Source organism: Suncus etruscus, chromosome 3 (genome assembly GCF_024139225.1).
Source record: "Suncus etruscus isolate mSunEtr1 chromosome 3, mSunEtr1.pri.cur, whole genome shotgun sequence".
NCBI lineage: Eukaryota > Metazoa > Chordata > Mammalia > Eulipotyphla > Soricidae > Suncus > Suncus etruscus.
Window position 1 is genome coordinate 60,466,639 of NC_064850.1, and position 22,711 is coordinate 60,489,349.

The 22,711-nt window shown below is 33.8% G+C and overlaps 1 protein-coding gene and 1 pseudogene across 1 annotated transcript in view; both read left to right on the forward strand.

Annotated features, from left to right (window-relative positions):
• CFH (complement factor H) overlaps positions 1 to 22,711 on the forward strand; it is a 66,311-nt gene that overhangs the window by 40,843 nt on the left and 2,757 nt on the right. The window contains exons 10-20 of the mRNA XM_049769749.1: positions 4,022 to 4,204; positions 6,445 to 6,621; positions 9,317 to 9,496; positions 10,145 to 10,327; positions 10,422 to 10,601; positions 12,241 to 12,417; positions 13,639 to 13,827; positions 14,255 to 14,446; positions 17,260 to 17,436; positions 18,655 to 18,831; positions 21,027 to 21,200. Coding sequence (XP_049625706.1) covers positions 4,022 to 4,204; positions 6,445 to 6,621; positions 9,317 to 9,496; positions 10,145 to 10,327; positions 10,422 to 10,601; positions 12,241 to 12,417; positions 13,639 to 13,827; positions 14,255 to 14,446; positions 17,260 to 17,436; positions 18,655 to 18,831; positions 21,027 to 21,200 — 1,989 coding nt within the window. The remainder of the gene's footprint in view (positions 1 to 4,021; positions 4,205 to 6,444; positions 6,622 to 9,316; positions 9,497 to 10,144; positions 10,328 to 10,421; positions 10,602 to 12,240; positions 12,418 to 13,638; positions 13,828 to 14,254; positions 14,447 to 17,259; positions 17,437 to 18,654; positions 18,832 to 21,026; positions 21,201 to 22,711) is intronic.
• On the forward strand, positions 120 to 560 carry LOC126003497 (cytochrome c oxidase subunit 7A2, mitochondrial-like; annotated as a pseudogene).

The window sequence follows — 22,711 nt, forward strand, 5'->3', positions numbered from 1 at the left end:
ATCCTAGGCAGGGAAAGCAGAGCATGGGTGGAGTGTAATAAGTGAAAACAACTGTTAAAACATTGCATGCCAGAAACTCAGTTAGGATAGCTTTGTAACTTACCGTAATTTAATAACAAATTTGGTGTAAATATTGAGAAAAAATTGCTTCTTAAAATGCAGAGAGCAAAATAATGTAGTTCAGGTTCCACTGAGGCGATCATTGCTACAGTTCGGTCTGCATCAGGGTTGGAGATCATTAAGGCAAGATGCTGCGGAATTTGATGGCTCTTCGTCAGATTACCCAGAGAACCATAGACAGTTTGAAAATAAGGTGCCAGAGAATCAAAAAGTATTTCAAGAGGATAATGGACTTCCAACACATCCAAAGGGTAGGGTATCTGATGCTCTCCTGTATAGAGCCACTATGATTCTTACAGTTGGTGGAACAGCATATGCCATATATCAGCTGGTTATGGCTTCATTTCCCAAGAAGCAAGATTGACTTCAATTTATTACCCCAACGGTCAATTGAAAAAATGGACCACTAATCTGAGTTCTTTGGGATCAATATTTATTAACTTGTACTAAATTATCACCAATAAATCAATCTTTACCAAAAAAAATGCAGAGCAAACGCTATATTCATGCAAACATGACAGCCTCAACGAATATATTTTTTATATTCTGCATATAAAAAATTCATTCAAAAATTTTATGTATGAAAGTCATCGATTACATTGTATATCATAGTTTCTTAATAAAAAATTAATAAGGATTTCCTATGAGGTTCATAGAGATAGTACAGCATGTAAGACACTTGCTTTGCACATGAATGAGTTGGATTTAATCCTTGACATTCCTGTAATCCCCCAAGCACCTACAAAATAGTTTCTGAGTGTAGGCTCAGGAGTTACCACTAAACATTACTGAATGTGACCCAAAATCCAAAAAAAAAAAAAAATCCCAAAACACATACAATGAATTCTCACTGTATAAGCCCTGTATTAGTCCACTACTTACTGTCAATAATACTATAGTCAACAAGATTTCAAATTCTTTCTCTGCATAGTACTTTTGGGTATATATGCAGGAGGTCAGTTTATTTTCCAGAGACTGAACCAAAGACCTTCCCAGCATCAATAGATGTGGGCTGTTTTCTCCACATCATTATCAACAATGACTGTTTCTATCCTATTTTATAACCTAGTCTCTATGGTATAAAATATTACTCATTTTTATTTGTATTTCCACAATGAATAGAATTTGATTAAAGAATAATTGACCATCATTTTTCCCCAAGAATGCTTTTACCTTTCTGAGATATTTATTACTACATCTAACTATTTCATTTATAACATTGAAAATTACTTGCAGAGCCTAGAGCTGTGGCGCCAGCCTTAAGGCATCTACCTTGCCCATTGTAGCCTAGGACAGACCGAAGTCCGATCCTCTGGAGTCCCATAAGGTCCCCTAAGCCTGGAGCGATTTCTGAGCACATAGCCAGAATTAACCCCTGATTGCCACCAGGTGTGGCCGAAAAATAAAAAAAATGACTTGGAAATATTGATAAGTATTTCATTGACTCTGAACAGTTGTGAATAGAATTATAATCTTTCCCATCCATCGACAGTGGTTGTGTCTCTTTTCTTTGCATTTCTTCTGAGTTTTTTTAGTAATGATTGTTAGCTTTTTGTATGTCTCAGATATCCCTTTTTTCCCAGATGTTAGATTTTTTAAGGAACAATGTGAATGAGATTGCATTAATTTTTCTTTTCATTATTTTCTTCTAAAAATGCAATGTATTTCTGCAAATTGATTTTGTATATTGCCACTTTCTGTACAGGCATATAATTTCCAGGAGTTTTTCATAGACTCGTTAGTAATATTGAAGAATAATATTATGGTATCTGTCAATAGTAACAGTTGACATTTTTTCAATCTGGATCTCTCAATATATATTTATTGCCTAGTTGCTATGGCAATGTCTTCCATTATTAAGTTAAATAATTGTGATAAGTGTGGGCATCCTGTTCTTCAATCTTCCTTGAAATAAAACTTTCACGTTTTCACAATTGTGTATGATATTAGCTTGAGTTTGGAAATAATTTCAAGCACATTGAGGAAAGTTTCTTCTATTCGAGAGCTTGTATCATAAATCAGATTTTGATTTTGTCAAATCTCTCTTTGCATCTATAAATCCTCTGTTCCCTCCTTGTATTGATGTGATAAATTACATTGAGTACCTCGATTTAACCAACCCTGCATTCCCGAAGTAAATCCCACCAAATCGTAGTTTATAATTCTTTAATGTTTTGTACAGTTTGGTTAATTTGGATTTTATAGAGACCTTCATATATATTAACCATGATAAAAATCTTATAAATTTATATTTTGTACTATTTCTACATATCTGATTTTGGAGTCTGGTTAGTATTTACCTTACAAAAAGAGCCAGGAATGAGAGTTTAGCAGGTACTCCACTTGTTTTGCATTCAGCCAATCCAGGTTCAAACCTTAGCATCCCATAAGGTCCCCAAGCTATGCCAGGAGTAATTCCCAAATGCAGAGCCAAAAGTAACACTTCAAAATCACCCAATGTGGACTTCAAATAAAAGCAAAACAAACAAATTAAAATAATGCTGAGATGATTTTTTGTTTCACTGACTAAAGAAATTTAGAAAGAAATGAAATTGGATCTGGGCTATTGTACAATGCATTTGTACAGGGCATTTGCTGATCTGGGTCCAAGGCCCGGCATTTCATTTGGTTGCCTGAGCCCTCCAAGATGAGTCCCTGAGTGCAAAGCTAAGAGTAAACTTTAAGAAGTGCGAGTTGTCAGGAATAGGCCCTAAATACTGGAGAGTGTCAGCCAATAAGACAGCAAAACAACAATAATAACAACAGCATCAAGCCAGGACTAACTCCTGAGAGCTTCCGGGTGTGACCCACCCCAAAACAAAACAAAACAAAATAAATATTAGCATTATTCTTTTTATTTACATAAATATAGTGGTAACATTTTCCTCTCATAACTACTTTACCTATCTCATGAAATTTTTGTTTAACAGTTTTTCATCCATTTATAAATATCTTGTCTTTTCTTTTGAATCTTTATCTATAGATTCTTGAGTAAGTGAGGTTGAGTTTGGTGAAGAGAAGTAGTGACTAACATAAATGCACTTTTACTGTTTTAAGAGCTATGTAAGTTTCGAATCATGATGTTGGCTTTAGGTTTCAAAAGAAAGTGTTGAACTTCATTAAATTGATAGTACAGTATGAATTCTTACGGTTTTACATAAGAAAAGGCAAACTATCATTTCTGATACTCAGAGTCAAAAGTTCTAATAGCTGTTGTGGAAGATTCTTTATGATCAGTGCCAGAGTTGATCTGTGAAAGTTGGTAAACTGTGGTCTGCAGTTTCTTAAGAAAATCAAACTAGACAATCTTTAAAATAAGACTTAAAAAGAATCATTGTGTATAGAACTCTGGGATATTGTAGGGTTACATGCTTATTGGACAGGCATATTTCTCATAATTGTATAAAAGAGAGTACTTTTAGTATGCTTTTCTTCAACATTGTTTGTTTGTTTAGGCTTCTCAAATGGTACACGGGAGGCATGAGGCCTCCATTCAGCAGCAATTCAACGGAAAGGAAAAGACTAGAATATTCAGTGCTTCTCTGGTCCTACTATATACATGGGACTACCTGCCCACCATGACAGTGCTCAGAGACATTCAATTCTGCCTGCACACAGAATGCCCACAGGACCAAGTGGTGCAACGATGGACCTGGGACCAGTCATATTTGAAACATGTGCCTTAACACCTGTACTCCAGGCCTCAATAACATTTTAATGATATATATTTATCTAATATGTTGAGAAACTGTTTATTTTATCTGACACAGGAACTTGGGGATTAAAATCTTTCCAAGGCGTCTTTACAACTGCTTTTAGAAATATGGTTATATTATTTTACTCTTTATTAAATTGCTTATTGAATACATACTTATGTCTGCCTTATGCTTTCTCCCCTTAGAAAAATGTTCAAAATCAGATATAGAAATTAAGAATGGCTTTTTTTCGGAAAGTAACTATGATTATTCCCTAAATACACAAACACAATATAAGTGCCAACCAGGATATATAACAGAAAATGGTGAAACAACAGGATCAATCACATGTCAGCAGAGTGGATGGTCAGAACAACCAATATGCATTAGTAAGTAATAAATTAAGTTAGTATCCATTATTCTAATCACTACACAAAATCTCACTTTAATTACAGTGCATTAGCACTTGGGAGAGGGTGCCTATGTACTTTAATTAAGAAAAATAAAACATTGTCCTTGTTTCAACTTGTATTTTAAAGTGTAAATAATTGAACTGTATTTTAATTATGGAAAGATAATGGTCCCCAGACTGGTCCAGTAGTAAGCTCTAAGTATCACTAAGTGAGCCAAAAGCTAAAGATAATAAAGAAATTGAATTATATAAACTTTTGAGAGGAAATATGAACAAGTGTGCCTGGAACAATTTGCACAGTGATTAGGGTGTTTTCATTAACCTAGATCTGAGCCAGATTTGATCCCTGACATCCTATATGGTCCCTCAAGTATTGCAAGGAATAACCCTAACCTCAGAACCAGGAGTGATTTCTGAGCACCACTATACCCAGTGACCCAAAACTCAACCCACCTCCCCCCACAAAAGACAACTTTTTAGCCTTTAAGATAGATTTGATTCAGGTAAACTATTAGTCCATCTTTCAGTTCAACTAATTTCCATTTTAAAATATAATATGAGGGACTAGAAAGATAAGGCAGCGGGTAGGGTATTGGCCTTGCACATGGCCCATCTAGGTTCTATCTCCAGCATTTCATCTGGTCCTTTGAGCACTGACAGTACTCATTTCTGAGTGCAAAGCCAGGAATAACTTCTATTACTGAGTGAACACCACCAACCAAAAACAAAACAAAACTCAGTAAAATAAAAATAAAGTAAAATGCAGAATAAGTTAGAAAACATTAAGAAGGATCCAAAGTAATAGCACAGGTGTAGGGCTTTTGCCTTGCAATCTGCCTTCCCAAAAATGGACCTGGGTTCAATCCCCGTCATTCATTTTGGTCTCCTGAGCCAGGAGCGATTTCTGAGTGCATAGCCAGGAGTAACCCCTGAACATCACCAGGTTGGGCCAAAAACCAATAAATAAATAAATAAATAAATAAATAAATAAATAAATAAATAAATAAGAAAAATATTAAGAAGTCTTATGTGTAGTTAATGTAGTCTCAAAAATATTTTTATTTGGGACCACGTTGTGGCACTAGAGGTAATGCATCTGCCTTGCAAGTGCTTGCCTAGGACGGACAGTGGTTCGATCCCCGGTGTACCAGATGGTCCCACAAGCCAGGAGTGGTTTCTGAGCGCATAGCCAGGAGTAAACCCTGAGGTCAACAGTTGTGCCCCACCAAAAAAGACAAAACATATTTTTATTTGAATTTCATGTGCCTTACTGTGTTTGTTTTCAGAGATTAAACCTTTGTCTCTATATTTAATTTTAAATATGAAATTATGATTTAAAATGAGAAGATGATTACTTTATGCATGATCTTTCAGTAACTTAACCTTTATAATTTATATTCTACTTTTAATTTCTATGCTGACTATGAACATTAACAAAAGGAAAAAAGTAAAAGGTAAATGTTGGCACTAAATCAAACTCTATTTGCACAAAGTCATAATCAGTTCAGGATTGCAACAAACTTATTATGGAAGTAAAATAGCTCTCATTTATTTTGTTACCTTTTGCTTTACTTTTGTATGTTTTGGCTTATTTGGATGCTTATTTAGTAAACCTTTAATGATACCACTATAGAATATTGTTTTTGAAAATACAATTTTCTTTACATATTACTTCTTAACACTCATTATAAACAATAGAATTATAGTTATTCAACTTTAGAAGCATAACAAAACATTAGTAATATGTCAAGAAAGTAAAATCAGTATCTTTGCTTAAAATTGCAATATAATAAATAAGATTTATAAAATATTTTACCATTTAATTGTATTGCTAGAAATTAATCTTCTTTAATAAATCATCTTACTATGCCATATATGTAATAATGTCTATACTATAATTGGCATCATATTATACAAATAATTTAGTCAGCTAAAAAATCCACAAATCAATCTTGCCCAATTTATTGGTTATGCAATAAATCTATAAATATAAATTTTAAAATATGTTTAAATTATTAAAAGAGAAATGCAGAGTTTTTCTTCTGAGTAATTGTTGTAGGTGAGTAGTATATCACTGATGATCTATTTTAGTTTTGTATATTTTTTTAAATACATACTAAAGAATACCTCTTTTTTGTCCCTTCAAAAGAATTATACAATTATAAATGATCTCAACATAACATTAGAAATAAAATATCTAATTGTAATATGCATTAGAATCTTGTGATAGGCCAGTATTTGAGAATGCCAGAACACAAAGTAATGGCACAAGGTTTAAGCTCAATGACCGGCTGGACTATGAATGCAAACCTGGCTATGAAAACAAAGAAGGAAGGACCATGGGTTCCATCGTATGTGGTCACAATGATTGGTCTGATAAACCTGAATGTTTTGGTAAGTACTGGATTTTCAAGTATTTTTTTTAATAATCAGTGAGATGAACTCTTTGATCTAAAGTTATTTATAAAAGAAAGAATTAAAATTAAGGTGTGACCTTCGAGCTTAATGTGAACTAGGAAGAAAGGGTGCTTAGAAGTCCAAAGAGAGTAATCTATGTATAACACAAAGCATAGAGTTCTTTTACCCAGGGATCATATACATTATTTGTTTGTGAGTAAAGTATGATTACTATTGTTATATTAAATGTTGGTATCCAAATTATTGAATATGTAGCGTACATGAATAAAAATTACAGTTCCTTACAATTCTTCATCAGTTTTGCACCTGAGTTTTGTCATTAGATATCTATCCTTAAGTGTTAAATTTCTAAACTATTTTAAACAGTAATTGTAAGCCTAGAGTCTAGCTTGACAGTATAGAGAGATAACATGTATTGGCCATTAAACAGGGAACAGATCTTCCAGAGCTAAATTATATTCTCAATAAGAGATATATAAGAATATAAAATATATTCTCAATAACTGGGAGGGAGATTGTGTCAGGAACAATATTCCGAGGGCCTTGAATGTAGTTGGCCAGGTATAAACCTCAGCATCTTATTTGGCATGCTTAGCATTCCAGGAGTTATCTTTGAGCACAGAGCAAGAGGTAAGCCCTGAGCACAGGCTAAGGGCTCAAAATAAAACAAATAATCACATAAATAATTTTTAATAAAATAAAATGAGCTTTCTGAAGTTGTAAAATAATCATGAATTTTAATTGGGAAGTAGGCAAATATAGATCTTGTGAACAGCAATAAACAGGCTCTTTCTCTCTTTGTATTTGTGCTTTGTTTTTGTTTTTTGTGGGATCACACCTTACTGTAAACAAGGCTTACTTCTAGTTCTGCATTCTGGGATCACTTTTAGGAGTGCTCAGAGTACCAATGCCCTCAGAATTAAACCAAACTAGAATACATTAAGATACATTAAGATCAGTGATTTTCCTGGCTGAAACAATAGCACAGGAGTAGGGTGTTTGCCTTGGACACAGCAGATCCAGGATAGATGGTGGTTAGAATCCCAGCTTCCCAAATGGTTACCCAAGCCAGGAGTGATTTTGGAGCGTATAGTCAAGAATAACCCTTGAGCATCACCAGATATGGCCCCCAAAATAAAAAATAAATAAACAAACAAACAATAAAAGATTTATAACTTCTGTACAAACTCTCTGGCACCCACAACAAAGCTCTTTTGGTTGTTGTTATGTCCATATTTTTCTGAAAATATAACACAGGAATTTTTTAAACTGAATATAACAGATCTAGAAATGCACATAATCAAGGAATCAGACAAGTAGAAAATAATTGTGTTATAGAATATTGGAATAAGAGTAGAATCTCAGTAGATCTCATGCAATTCTGATACAACTGAATTATAAGACATTTAACCGAAACAAAACATATTTGAGTTTTTTGCAGTATTGTGTATTGCTTTCAAAAAACCTTACATCTAATTTAACTAAGAGCTTTTTTTAAGTTTATATTTGATTTTATGTTAGTGGGCTTGATAAGTGACTTAAAACTGGTATGTTTTATATGTTTCCTATCCAATGTGACTCTAGGCCTGACAGTATGAGGCTTTTGGCTAAGACTAACAGCTAACTCTCTGTCCCCTCAGTCCAATTCTAAGCTTTATATATTAATTATCAAGATAGGAGTAATGCAAATAAAATAGCTTTTTTTTTTTGAGCCATATGCAGTGGTGCTCAGGAGTTACAATTCTGGCATTGTGCTTCAGAGTTAGACCCTATGACTTCATAGACATTGTAATGCTTGTGCTAAAACCTAGTCCTCTTACATACATCTAGTATTTGAATTTTGAGCTAGCATATCTCTTGGAAGCTCCAAATGCATTTTTATGTTTTGCAAAAAAAATTTTTTTTTTTTGGTTTTTGGGCCACACCCGGTAATGCTCAGGGGTTACTCCTGGCTATGTGCTCAGAAGTTGCTCCTGGCTTGGGGGACCATATGGGACACTGGGGGATCGAACCGCGGTCCGTCCAAGGCTAGCGCAGGCAAGGCAGGAACCTTACCTTTAGCGCCACCGCCCGGCCCCTGTTTTGCAAAAATTTAGATTTTATTTTATTTTATTTTTTGTTTTGGGGTCACACCTGGTGAAATTCAGGGATTACTCCTGGGTATGTGTTCAAAAATCACTCCTGGCTTGGGAGACAATATGGGATGCTGGGGATTGAATCTAGGTTTGTCCTGAGTCAGCTAAGTGCAAGGCAAGCACCCTACCACTATCTCTCTGGCCCCAATAATTTAGATTTTAATATCACAGGTTTGTGGCTCTTTACTTCCTCTTGAGAATCACTTTCCTGATGCCCTATATAAACAAAAGACAAACACAGATATATATTATATATGTATATTCAGAATATCTACTGTTCAGGACTTTTATTATAAAAACAAGTAAGTTGATTTTGCAAATAAATTTTAGAGTGTATTATTCATATTCATATTATTTACTCTTTGGTAAATGTATCTGAGACTCCAATATAAAATTACAGGCTATTTTAAGAATCATTACTTAATATTTCCAAGGAAAATAACTTGTTGAATTTATAAACCTCATTCTCACAGAACACATGCAATGTACTTTGAAAATTACTATATAACCATATCAAATTATTTACTTTCCTACAGAAAGAGAATGCCCTGTTCCTGAATTGAATGATATGTACATAACCGCTGATTCCAGAAAACTAAAATATAAAATTGGAGAGGTGTTGAAATTCACCTGTAAAAATAAACGTGTGATAGTTGGACCAGATTCGAGTCAGTGCTACCACTTTGGATGGTCCCCTAATAATCTAGCATGTAGAGGTAATTGTTTATCTCACAATTTTTGAATGAAGAAGTCAGATTTTCGGTATCAGCATTTTTCCTCTCATCTTTCTGTTGACTTCCAGTGTGTCTCTGATCAAATGCATTAAGAGAGTTGTGTCCTTGACAAAGTATATACGATTGTGTCAATGGCATTGCACCTATGACATATCATTGACTTCAACTCAAATTTTATGAGCATTTGAGTATATCTAAACAAACTTCTAGATGGCTGTAATTCATTCATTTGTATGGCTTGAATAAAGTTCAAATATACTGATAAAATTAATGATGGTATTTTTTAAACATTTTGGTGAAGTATTTTAATTATGTATGAATATTGAATTTTTCAAACAATTTAATAATTTAATGTCTTATAAAATATAAACATTAAAGCATCCTCATAATATTTAGGTTACTCAAGAAATTTTATGGGCTTTAACATAGTTCAGTAAATAAGTTCAATATACTAGGACTGACAAACATGAATCTGCTGTAACAGAATCTGCTTTGAACAGTTTAAGAATGCTATAGCAGGTGTTATAACAACAAAGGTGTTGAAAAAAAATAGCCATTTTTGGATTTTTCAGTTACTAACATTTTTTGTGATTGTACACATTAACCATTTATTACACATATCTACTGTAGAATACGTAAAATCGTGTGGTTCACCCCCTCAACTTATCCATGGAAAAACTAAGGAAATGCAGAAAGAGAACTATGAACATGGTGACGTGGTGGAATACATGTGTGATTCTCAGTTTCTGATGAAGGGTGCTAGTAAAATTCAGTGTGTTGATGGAGAATGGACAGATTTGCCTAAATGCATTGGTAATGTCTAAGTATTATCAAAATACGTCTTTTGTTTATATTCATATAAACATAATTTATATTCTAAGAGAAACATACTTTAATTTTTTTATAGTGGAGGACCGAACATGTGAAAATATACCTGAACTTGATCATGGCTTTTCTGAACCTTCTGTTCCTCCTATTTATCATGGAGATTCAGTAAAGTTCAGTTGCACAGAAGGATTTACAATGATTGGACAGAGATCAGTTACATGCCTCCGTGGAATGTGGACCCAACTTCCTAAATGCATTGGTACAAGTCTATCTTCAATTTTTTGCTATTAAAACTTGGTCTTTTCTTTTGAAAACCTATTTTTTTCAAAATGGTATATAGTTTTAAAGATATGAAGTCTTGGGGTCAGAGCAGTGGCACAAACTGTAGGCATCTGCCTTGCACGTGCTAACCTAGAATGGACTGTGGTTTGATCCTCCCGGCATCCTATATGGTCCCCAAGCCAGGCGATATTTCTGAGTGCAAAACTAGGGGTATCCCCTCAGCGTCATCAGGTGTGGCCCCCCAAAATAAGAAAATATGAAGGCTTTCTTTGGGGTTACTCCTGGCTATGTGCTCAGAAATCGCTCCAGGCTTGGGGGACCATACGGGATGTCGAGGATCAAATCATGGTCCATGCTAGGCGGATACCTTATCGTTTGTATACTGCTCGGTCCAGAAAATATGAAGTCTTAAATGACAATGAAGCCAAACATCAATCGCACTCTAATGAATTGTCAAAGGAAAATATGAATGAAAATTATTCTATGAATCTTTAATCCCTGAAAAAAATTATTTACAAATATCAAGCTATATTTTACTAATTGATATTCATATGATGAAAATGCTTGTACTCATAGACAGAAGAATGTAACATTTTTTGTATAGTATCCTTCAGGCCCAGGAACAAGAAACATTAGAGTCATACTTCCTTGCTCGACTCTTCTAGAAGTCTTATCTCTCTCAACAATGATAGTTATAATTTCCCTCTATTTCAGATCCAACAGAACAGAAGTGAATATGCAGGAGCGTGGGTTGGTAGAAAGTCTTCACAGACAGCAATACAATTTTCTCATAGGACACTGGCAAGTTTTTCAGGAAAACTATCTGGTTATGCTCTCTGCTCCATAGGGGAAGCTTCTGAACCTTTAGATCACCAAATCTTTGATGATCAACTAGGAAAATTTTGAGAATTCTCTTCCACTTTCCCTTAAATAACTTATCTCTAAGAGTTTAATGGGGTCTATATTTAAGGAAAGGCTTGAGTCTCCAATTTACACACCAGCATTAGAATTCACAAATTATTTTAAGTACATTGTAGAACTTTAGCCCATATTCCATTATAGAAGGGAATCGTAATGTGTTGTTCATTCATGTATTCCCAGCACAGAACTACTGGTTAACCTATGGGAAAAATTAAATAGAAAAAATCAGAGACAAAAAAAAATTAAAAAATAAATAGTTTTTTTTAATTAATCCATAAAGTTTTCAGAGATAATTGTTTTTATTTAAATGCTTACAGGTTATAGATTTAAAATTTATGTGATTTTTGAAATTCTAAATAATGAATTAAATGAATATGAACATTTGCACAGATGTCAAATTTGGGAATATCTTTAGTCATGTGATTACCTTTAACTCGAAAGATCATCCCTGAAAGCTTCTCGTGTTCTAATCCCAAAGTGCAACATGTTTCCATGATGGATACTTTCTCTGAAATACCTGAGGTTGGACACACAATACATAGACATATCATCGTCCATCTCATACAATATGATTAGGAATAATTGTGTTGGTAGAATTTTCAGGCATAAATTATCATATTATTATACTATACTTTTTTGACTCTTTAGTTAGTTTTTAGTTCTTATCTTTTCAATGTAATATTTTCATTTTATAGCAACACATTTGCTTCAGAAATGTACACCAGCGAGATTATTTGCAACTAATCCAAACTTATCAAATAAAAATGAATTTAATCATAATGAAACTGTAAGTTATGTATGTAAAAGAACATCAGAAACAAAGTACTCAACTTGCATAAATGGACAATGGGATCCTAAAATAAATTGCAATGGTGAGCTTTTTTGTGTTAAATCTTAAATATTTATTTTAGTCTCTCCTGATTATGAAAGTGTTTATTTGTGCTGCTTTTAAAAATTAGTTACTAATTATACACAATTTCAAATGGTATATAATTAGAAATTCATCAATATCATTGATAAATATTAGTCATATCATATTAGGTTATAAGTTATAGTAATCAATTATTTAATAAACAATTTACAAAATAGGCAATTTATATCATTTTTTTTGTTTTTTACAGGAATCATTTAATATTCATTGCAGAGCTGTATTTGATGTAGTAAATGTCTTGTACTTTGTTTTACTGAGAACATTCTTATCCCCTCAAATTTGAATGGTAGCCTTGCAGGAAGAACTTCCTCAGTTAGAGATTTTGCCCTACTCTGTTTCAAATATATCATCCCATTGTCTTCTTGCTCATAGGGTTTCATTAGAAAGATCTGCTGTGAAAAGATGTTCTTTCTTTTGTGTTTTAGATGTCTCTTCTCTTGATTCTTTAACTAATCTATGCCTTTGTTCCTTTCCAATTTGAATAGAGTACATTTTAATGTTTGTCTATGTGGAATTGCTTTGTTTAGTACTCTTTGGGCCTCTTGAATCTAGGCACAGGAATTCTCTCAGTGATTGTGAAAGTATTCAGCTACCATCTCTTCAACTAGCTTTTCTTTGCCCCTTCTATCATTTGCTTCTCCTTCCAAAATTCCTATAAATCAAAGATTATTCCTTTTGATGGATCCATCAAATATTTTACATTTTCTTACATGTTTTAAGTTCTTTTCTTTTTCCTCTTCTTCTGCGATGCTTGCTTGTATTTTGTCCTTAAAACAAATACATTCTTCATTCTGAATTCTGTTGCTGTTTTTCATTGTTGTCTCCTAGATTTTTTTCCAATTCTATTTCAATGTATCCTCAAATATTTTGCATCAGTTATTCTTTGAGTTGATAAAATTTTCCTTCCATTTTCTCAGCTATAGTGAACATTATTTCTCTGAGTTCCTCCTTTTTTCAAAACCTTGGTTGGTAATTATTGAGCTCCTAGCTAAGATCTATATCCAGCCAGGTTATGCCCACCCAGTGCTATTAATTAATAAAGCTGAGTATATTGTCATGCAATTATTTATGATAATTTATTATTGAGCTTTGTATTTCTTCAATTATCATTTCAACTCCTTGACTGGTTTATAATCAAGATATATAATTTTAATATTTTTAGAAAAACAAGTACAACTATGCCCACCTCCACCTCAGATTCCCAATACTCAACCTATGACAACCACAGTAAATTATCAGGATGGAGAAAAAATATCAATTCTCTGCCAAGAAAATTATCTCATCCAGGACTCCGAATCAGAAGAAATCGAGTGCAAAAATGGAATTTGGCAGTCAATACCACACTGTGTTGGTCAGTACAGCACAGCTTGTTTGTAACATTAATTCTAAAATTGTTGCTTTACTTAAATGAAAAAGGTAAAAACATTTATATTCATTTACTTTATCTCGAAATAAAAAATTGCTGTATCAAGCAAATAAATTAAAATTCTGCTTGTGGTGTGAAACAAGTAGAGAAGAATGGAAGCTGTTACTTATGTAAAATTACTGCAAATTCTATTCATGAATATTTTACTCAAGAGAAATAGTACACATGAGGGAGCATAGTGAAGATAAGTGTAAAATCTATTTAAAATATAACCATTCAGGCTTCATTTTTTTTTCAACCTCTCAATAATTTAATTGGTTCACATTTTTCTTATTCCATGTCCCAGAACTTGATATATTTTTATTTTGACTATATATTTTACTTGAACTTTTCATCTCTATTCTTCCTCTAGCAAAACGTCCATGTTCCCAGCCACCTTCTATTGAAAATGGAAACATTATGTCATCGAACTCTTCACTTACGCCCAACATTTACCCGCATGGCACCAAATTAAGTTACACTTGTCAAGCTGGCTTCAAAATACTGGAAGAAGATTGGGTAACATGCACTATGGGCAAATGGAGTTCTCCACCTCAGTGTGTAGGTGAGCTTAGCTCATACACTACTATTATACATCCAATATAATTTGTTAAGTATCATAATCATCAAAATATTGTGATGGGATCATTCAGATTTATACATTTATAAAACCTTCTATATATTTATATGTTATTTATGCTTTCTACAAAAAAACTTTTATATAGTACAATAAATACTATTATTGACATAATAATATTACATTATTACATAATGATACATTATTGACATAATACATTGCATTAGCTCATTGAAAATATTGTAATTCTGTCTTTTTGGGGAGGATATTATAACTCACTGTAGAGTGAAATGGAGCTTACCTATAGGTGTGCCTATCATGTTCCTGTGTATAAGCATAGATAAGATTTCAATGCACAATTCCGCATGCTATGTACTAATCAAGGGATTTGTACAGCAAGAAGAAATCACTCTCCTAAACATATATGCACCGAATGAGGGACCAGCAAAGTATTTAATACAATTGTTGACAAATCTGAAGAAGGATATCAATAATAACACAATAATTGTGGGAGACCTCAACACAGGCTTGTCAACACTTGATAGGTCAACCAAATGGAAACCCAACAAAAATATACTAGACCTGAAAAGAGAAATGGAAGAAAGAGGCCTAGTAGATATATATAGGGCACTCCATCCTCAGAAACCTGGATACACATTCTTTTTCCAATGTACATGGATCATTCTCCAGGATAGATCACGTGCTGGCACATAAAACATACCTCCATAAAATAAAAAAGATAGACATTTTGCACGCTACCTTTGCTGACCACAAGGCTCTGAAGTTAGATGTGAACTGCAAAGGGACACAGAAGAAAAAATTTAACATCTGGAAGTTAAACAGCCTCATACTGAATAATCAGTGGGTCCGAGATGAAATCAAGGAGGAAATCAAAAGGGTCCTGGAAACAAATGACAATAAAGACACAAACTATCAGAACTTATGGGACACAGCAAAAGCAGTACTGAGAGGAAAATTTATAGCTTTGCAAGCACACATCAGGAAGGAAGAAGGAGCTTACCTGAGTAGCTTAATGACACAGCTAATAGAACTAGAAAGTGCTCAACAAAAGGACCCAAAAATATGGAGACAGAAGGAAATAACAAAGCTGAGAGCAGAAATCAACGAAGTGGAAACCCAAAAAAACAATCCAAAAGATCAACGAAATCAGAAGTTGTTTCTTTGAAAAAATAAACAAGATTGATAGACCATTGGCAAAACTCACAAAGCAAAAAAGAGAGAGAAACTTGATAACGCGTATTAGAAATGAAAAGGGGAAGATCACGACAGAAATTGCAGAGATCCAAAGGGTATTCAGAGAATACTTTGAGAGACTCTATGCCACTAAATATGAGAACCTGGAAGAAATGAATAAATTTCTGAACTCATATAACCTTCCACGGTTGAATAAAGAAGAGGTAGCATATCTAAACACCCCCATCACTATTGAGGAAATTAAAACTGTAATAAAAAATTTGCCCAAAAACAAAAGCCCAGGCCCTGATGGATTCACGAATGAATTCTTTCAAACCTTTCAAGAGGAACTACTACCAATCCTGGCCAGGCTCTTTTATGAAATCGAAAAAACAGGAACACTTCCAAATAGCTTTTATGAAGCCAACATCACCTTAATACCAAAACCTAATAGAGATGCTGCCAAAAAAGAAAATTACAGACCAATATCCCTGATGAACACAAAATCCTGGCGAACAGGATCCAGTGCCTCATCAAGAAGATCATTCACTTTGATCAAGTAGGTTTCATCCCAGGAATACAAGGCTGGTTTAACATCTGTAAATCTATCAATATAATACACAACATAAACAACAACAAAAAATAAAAATCACATGGTCATATCAATAGACGCAGAAAAAGCATTTGATAAGGTTCAACACCCATTCTTGATGAAAACTCTCAGCAAGATAGGAATAAAAGGAACCTTTCTCAATATAGTCAAAGCCATCTACCAGAAGCCAGTGGCAAATATTATCCTCAATGGAGAAAAACTAAAATCCTTCCCTCTAAATTCTGGTACAAGACAAGGCTGTCCTCTCTCACCACTCCTATTCAACATAGTACTGGAAGTACTTGCTATAGCGATTAGGCAAGAAAACGATATCAAGGGAATCCAGATAGAAAAGGAATAAGTCAAGCTATCACTGTTTGCAGATGACATGATACTCTACTTAGAAAACCCTAAAGACTCTACCAAAAAGCTTCTAGAAATAATAGATTCATATAGCAAAGTGGCAGGCTACAAAATTAACACACAAAAATCAATGGCCTTTTTATACACTAATAATGATAGGGAAGAAATGGACATTAAGAGAACAATCCCATTCACATTAGTTCCACACAAACTCAAATATCTTGGAGTCAACCTGACTAAAGATGTGAAGGATCTATACAATTTCGCATGCTGTTGTGCTTTCTTTGCCTGGTTTATTATTGTTTTTCTTTTTTGTCCCAATTCCCACACTACAGAATACATTTTGTAAAATGGTTTATTCTCCCTGTGTTTCTTTTTATTATTAATAATTGGCTAGGAAAGACATTGGTGTTTATCTCATGAATATATACACACGTATATATTCTTGTTCATGTTCTTGTTCATAATGACAACTGATAACTTTTCACAAGGCTATTTTTAGGGCATATATGCACACCTCAGTGATGTCCTCATAGGTTCCGCATCGTGCTTTAGAGCCATATAAAATTGTCCAGTGTAAAGCAACATTTTAAATTTTATTAGCTTTAAAGAAAATTAAATTCCAAAGTAAGACTTTTTTCATAATTTTCAGGACTTCCTTGTGAATTACCACCTGTGATTCCTCATGGTGTAATTCAGTCCCAGAAGTTTAATGGTTACCAATATGGAGAAGAAGCCATATACAGATGTGATGACGGTTATGGAATTGAAGGACCTGCAACTGCAAAATGTTTAGGGGAAAAATGGTCCAGTCCACCAGAATGCATAAGTGGAGTATATTTTTCTATTTTAAGGCTAACAAATATCTACAATTCAGAACATGAATTATATATACATGTTAATCTGAGCAGTGGTTCTTCAATTTACAAATGTTTCTATAGAAAGTTCTGGAATAAGTTAGAAGTAATTTTCTCTGTAATCAAATGATAACATGAGTCAAATTATTTCATCTTCACATCATGGCTATACTTAAAATATTCACTCTCTAAAATTCATTTTCTCACTCCACATAATTTTTTTATCCTTCCTTCAATAAGCTAAGCAATCTCATTAGTATAAATTTTTCCATTATTTCTTTAGAAATAAATATCCTTTCAAGATATCTGACCTTACTAAAGGTAACAGACTTTAACAAATTTAATAGATATATAGGAATTATATATGTACATGTTACTGTATAAATGTTAATGTAGCTTTAGGGGGTGATAATGCACCTCTGTAACTGACAATGGACTGGGATCTGCCCCCCTGTAACTGTCAAGTGACTAGGTATAAAAGCAGGATCCGGAAAATGGGGTTTCTAGAGGGGGGTTCAGAAAGGTAGAGATCCTGCAGGCTGGGGTGTTCCTGGGGAACCCTAGCCCCCTGACTGGGCCTAATATGCAGCATAAGCAGCATTAGCCAGATGCACCTTGCTCTGCTTTCCTCTCTTTCTTCACTAAATGTAGCACTTTGGCCTGGAGTGCCAGGCCTCCTCCTTGCCAGTTCTCTTGTTATGATCTATGATCTCTCTTACTGTCACTCTCCCTCACTCTCTCACATTCTCTCTCTCTCACATTCTCTCTCTCTCTCTCTCTCTCTCTCTCTCTCTCTCTCTCTCTCTCTCTCTCTCTCGATCTCATTCTCTTTCTTTCTCATTCCCTCTTCCGCATCCCCAGGTCTGCTTACATTTTGTTTCCTACATGTACACATATGTAATATTGATATAGTGGGCATATTAGTATTTAAAAGTAAGAAGTATGACCTCAAGGAATACATGTAGCAATCTATATTTAGGTTTTCAATATGACTTTATCCGTGTTTTACTTTGGATGATCATAGAAACAATCATTTGGTGAGATTGTCAGTTTGCAGCAATTATTCAAGTTATAAAACAAATACACTACACATTTTGTTATGCATTTATTATTAAAGAATGCAACTATTGGATACTGTGCATCATTTTATGAACAGATTTAATAAATAGTATTTATTCTCTTTCTTTCAGAAACAGATTGCTTAAGCATACCAAAATTCAATAATTCCATACTCATAGGCCCAAAGAAGAGTTTATATAAGTCAGGAGAACAAGTGAATTTTAGATGTGCAGATAATTACCATCTAGATGGATCCAGTTTTACTCAGTGTACTAAGAGCAAATGGATAGGAGGGCCAATATGCAGAGGTAATTCCGTGAAAATTTTAATTAAGTTAAAATTTTATTAAATTATCTTATTATTAACTTGTTAATTTATTAAATTAAGTTTTTAATATAAAATATATTTCTTTTTTAAAATGATCAAGGTTTATATCTTAATATAGTAGGATGGGATTGTGTATTCAATGGTTAATTATAGATTATTAATTCTCACTTTAGTTCATGGAATAGTAATATCATCATGTTTGGCTAAATCAGACCCATTGAACCAAAACTCTGGATATGTGACCTTCAGACCAATGTAACTTCCACAGGGAATCTCTGTGCATATTGGTTTAGAAATCATAATATTTCCTCATCATATTTGTATTTCAAGACACCTTGAATATTCTAAATAAAATTCTCCTTAATTATTATAGTACTTTTAATCTCATTTTTAGGGTGTGTTGTATAAGAAATACATCAAGTTTTCTGTTATGACTCCAAGAAAAAATTTTGAACCCTTTATAATCATCTTTTTTCTTTGTTTGTTTTTATTTTTGTTTTTGGGTCACGCCCAGAAATGCTCAGGTTACTCCTGACTCTATGCTCAGAAATCGCTCCCGGCAGGCTCAGGGGACCATATGAGATGCCGGGATTTGAACCACCCACTTTCTGCATGCAAGGCAAATGCCTTACCTCAATGCTATCTCTCTGGCCCCATTTATTAATTATTAATTAATTATTTATTATTTATTAGTAGTCCTATTCCTTCAAGTATGGTTTTGCTAATATCTTAAATGTTGATGGAGTCCCTAAAGAGTGTGCTTAAAAGTACTGTCCATAAGTAGATTATTACAAACAAAATGACATCAATGACAAAATAATATATTAATACTCTGAATTGTTTATTGACTCATTTTTTATCTAGTTACTACATGAATTTTCCTAAATAAAAGAGAAAAATACAGAAAAATTCTTATGTTTTACTTTCCTAAAAATGTGCATGAACACCGAATGGAGGGTAGAAGAGCAATTCAATACAGAGGCCTGAGAAACAGTTCTTAGATATGAAGATGCACGAAGGAGGTGCATATGACACCAGACCTACACATGGAATTGGGATCATGCTCTGAGTGACCATTGAAAAAAGCCAAAAGTAATATCCAGGAACTTGAGTGTGGTCCTAACTCCAAAATATTAAAAATTTGACAGGGGCTCTAACAATAAGACAGTGGATAGGGCATTTGTCTTCCTTGTGGCCGACCTGGATTCAATATCTCCAGCATCTCATATGGTCCCCCAGGCTTGTCAGGTGCAGAGTCAAGAGTAACCCCAGAGCCTGCTGAGTGTAGCCCCTCAATAAATAAAATTAATTTTTGAAAAGATAAGATAAAAATAAAGTATTTTTAAAGAGAATAGAATCAAAAATTCTGTTCAATTTTTCATTGCTTTTGGTTTGGAGGGCCACACCATTTGATACTCGGGGTTACTCCTAAATCTGCAGTAAGAAATTGCTCCTGGTGGTGCTCAAAGGACTATATGGAGTACCAGGAATCAATCCTGCTCAGACACTGAAAGGCAATCAATCTCCTTACCTGCTGTATTATGACAGGCCACGAGAACCCAGAATTTTATATACTACTTAAAAAAGATTGCTTTAACTTCCATTCCTTGAATTTGCTTGACTAGTTCTTAAAATGACAGCTCTTTGATGACCGTTGAACCACAGAATTTACTTATTTGTTTGTTTGTTTGTAATTGACTATTCTTGTGGCTAATTCCTGGCTCTGTATTCAGGGGGTAACTCTTGCTGGGGCTGAGGGAAACATATAGGGTGCAAGGGACCAAATAGAGGTGTGCTGCATGCAAAGCAAGCATCTTACCTACTGTTACTATCACTAAAGTCTCACAGAATTTATTTTATGAGTTATTCTCCTCTAGCCTCTGAACTGTGCATTTCAATCTCTCTTAAGGAGGGGAATATGGGGTGCATGCTGGGAACAGGGGTGGAGGAAGGACAACACTGGTGGTGGGAATGGCCCTGATTCATTGTCACTATGTACCTTAAATATTACTGTGAAAGATTTCTAATCTATTTTGATCAAAATAAAAATTAAAACAATAACAACAACAAACTTCTTTTAGTGCAAAAAATAATAAAATAGAGTTCAAGTTTCATTTGTTGATTTCCTATGTAAAACTAGTCATTACATTGGAAGAACACTTTGCTTTCCATATAGATATTTCCTGTGGCTCTCCACCTGTAGTCGAAAATGCTAAAATAATGAACCAGCTGACAAGGTATCCACCTGGTGAGCGAGTGCGATATGAATGTAAAAAGCCTTTTGTGGTCTATGGAGACTCAGAAGTGCAGTGTTTAAATGGAAACTGGACAGATCCACCTCAGTGCAAAGGTAGAGTATATCACTTCCCCTGTACCACTCTATCTACATTTTTTATACCAGGGAAATATGTTAGGGTAATATAAGAAATATATGCACATATGTACATGGAGTGAGTATGTGTACATAAGTACATGGTGTGGAATAATGTAAAATAGTTTTAAAAATAATTTTACTTAAAATGATTGTTTTGTGAACTTAGTATGGTATTTATTGATAAAAGATGTGATTTTTGTAGAAAAATTTACTCCCTGAATTAAGCTCTAAGGTATTTATATAATAAGAAAAAATATTGTTAAAAATACTTAAGTTCCAGTCTAGGGAAAGAGTACAGGGAATTTGACTTGGGTATCCCATATTGTTTCCTGAGTGTGTCAGGAGTGAGCCCAGAAGTAGGAGTAAGCCCTGCACAAGACTGGGTGTAGCCCCAAACAAAAAATAAATTCATAATAAAATTTTAAAATACTTAAGTACATTAAAACCTAAAAATCTCACATTAAGACACAAACTAAGCATATAGATTCATTAGAGAATGGTAATTAATTTAGGATTCTAGATTATAGACTACAGCTAATAGATACAGTTAAGGTCATGTTAACATGAAATAAATAGTAAATGTTTATAAAAATTATGAGGTTTAAGCCATGGGGAACTTCAAAATTCAGAAAATAAAAGGAATTACTATATGAACCAGTTGGAATTTCTGAAGGTAAATTCTCTTGGTTATATGTTTCCCAGACTTTTATTTGAAACCCCCTGTGTTTTCATGCTCGAAGAATGTCTCATGTAACATTGATGAATCTTTTCTTTTTGTGTCCCTTGACATTTTAGCCTATTTCTGTCTATCTGAGAACATTTATAATTCAAGTATTTATTGCTATTAACGCCTGGATCTATTATTCTAAGGTTTGCTTTTTCTATTTCCTGTTTATTCTCTTCTCTGTGTCTTAAACACTTCTTTCTGACTTTACTGTTCGGTTGAGGGGCCATGGCACATTGATGGTGAAGCTGTGGCAAAAGTACATATCTCAGCCACAAAACCAATAACACTTTAACTGTGAGATCCGCTATAATAATTAAATTTCAAACTGTGCATGTAAATATTAGGCTGGTGGGTAGAAAAGAACCAGGGGACACTGGTGGTGGGATTATTATTATATTCCTGGAATCTTCTACAAGTAAGTTTATAAATCAGTGTATCTCAATAAAACAACTTGAAAAATTAAATAAAAATAATTTTTGAGAGAATCTATCTGTAGTGCGGTATATTTTGATAAGACCGAGACAGCTCATCTTAGCATTGTCTCTGCAAAAATTGAACTATTCCTTGATTGCGTGAATATTTCTAGACTGGATTAATTCGTGAATGTGTGAACTATTTGATTAATGTCTGAAAACTTTGCATTCAAAACTTTTGCTATTCATCATTAAAGTCTACTTTTCAGTTTAAGTATGTGGGTGTTGATTCTTTGCTGATATCTTTTTTTCTTTTTTTTATTTAAACAAATTTATTACATACATGA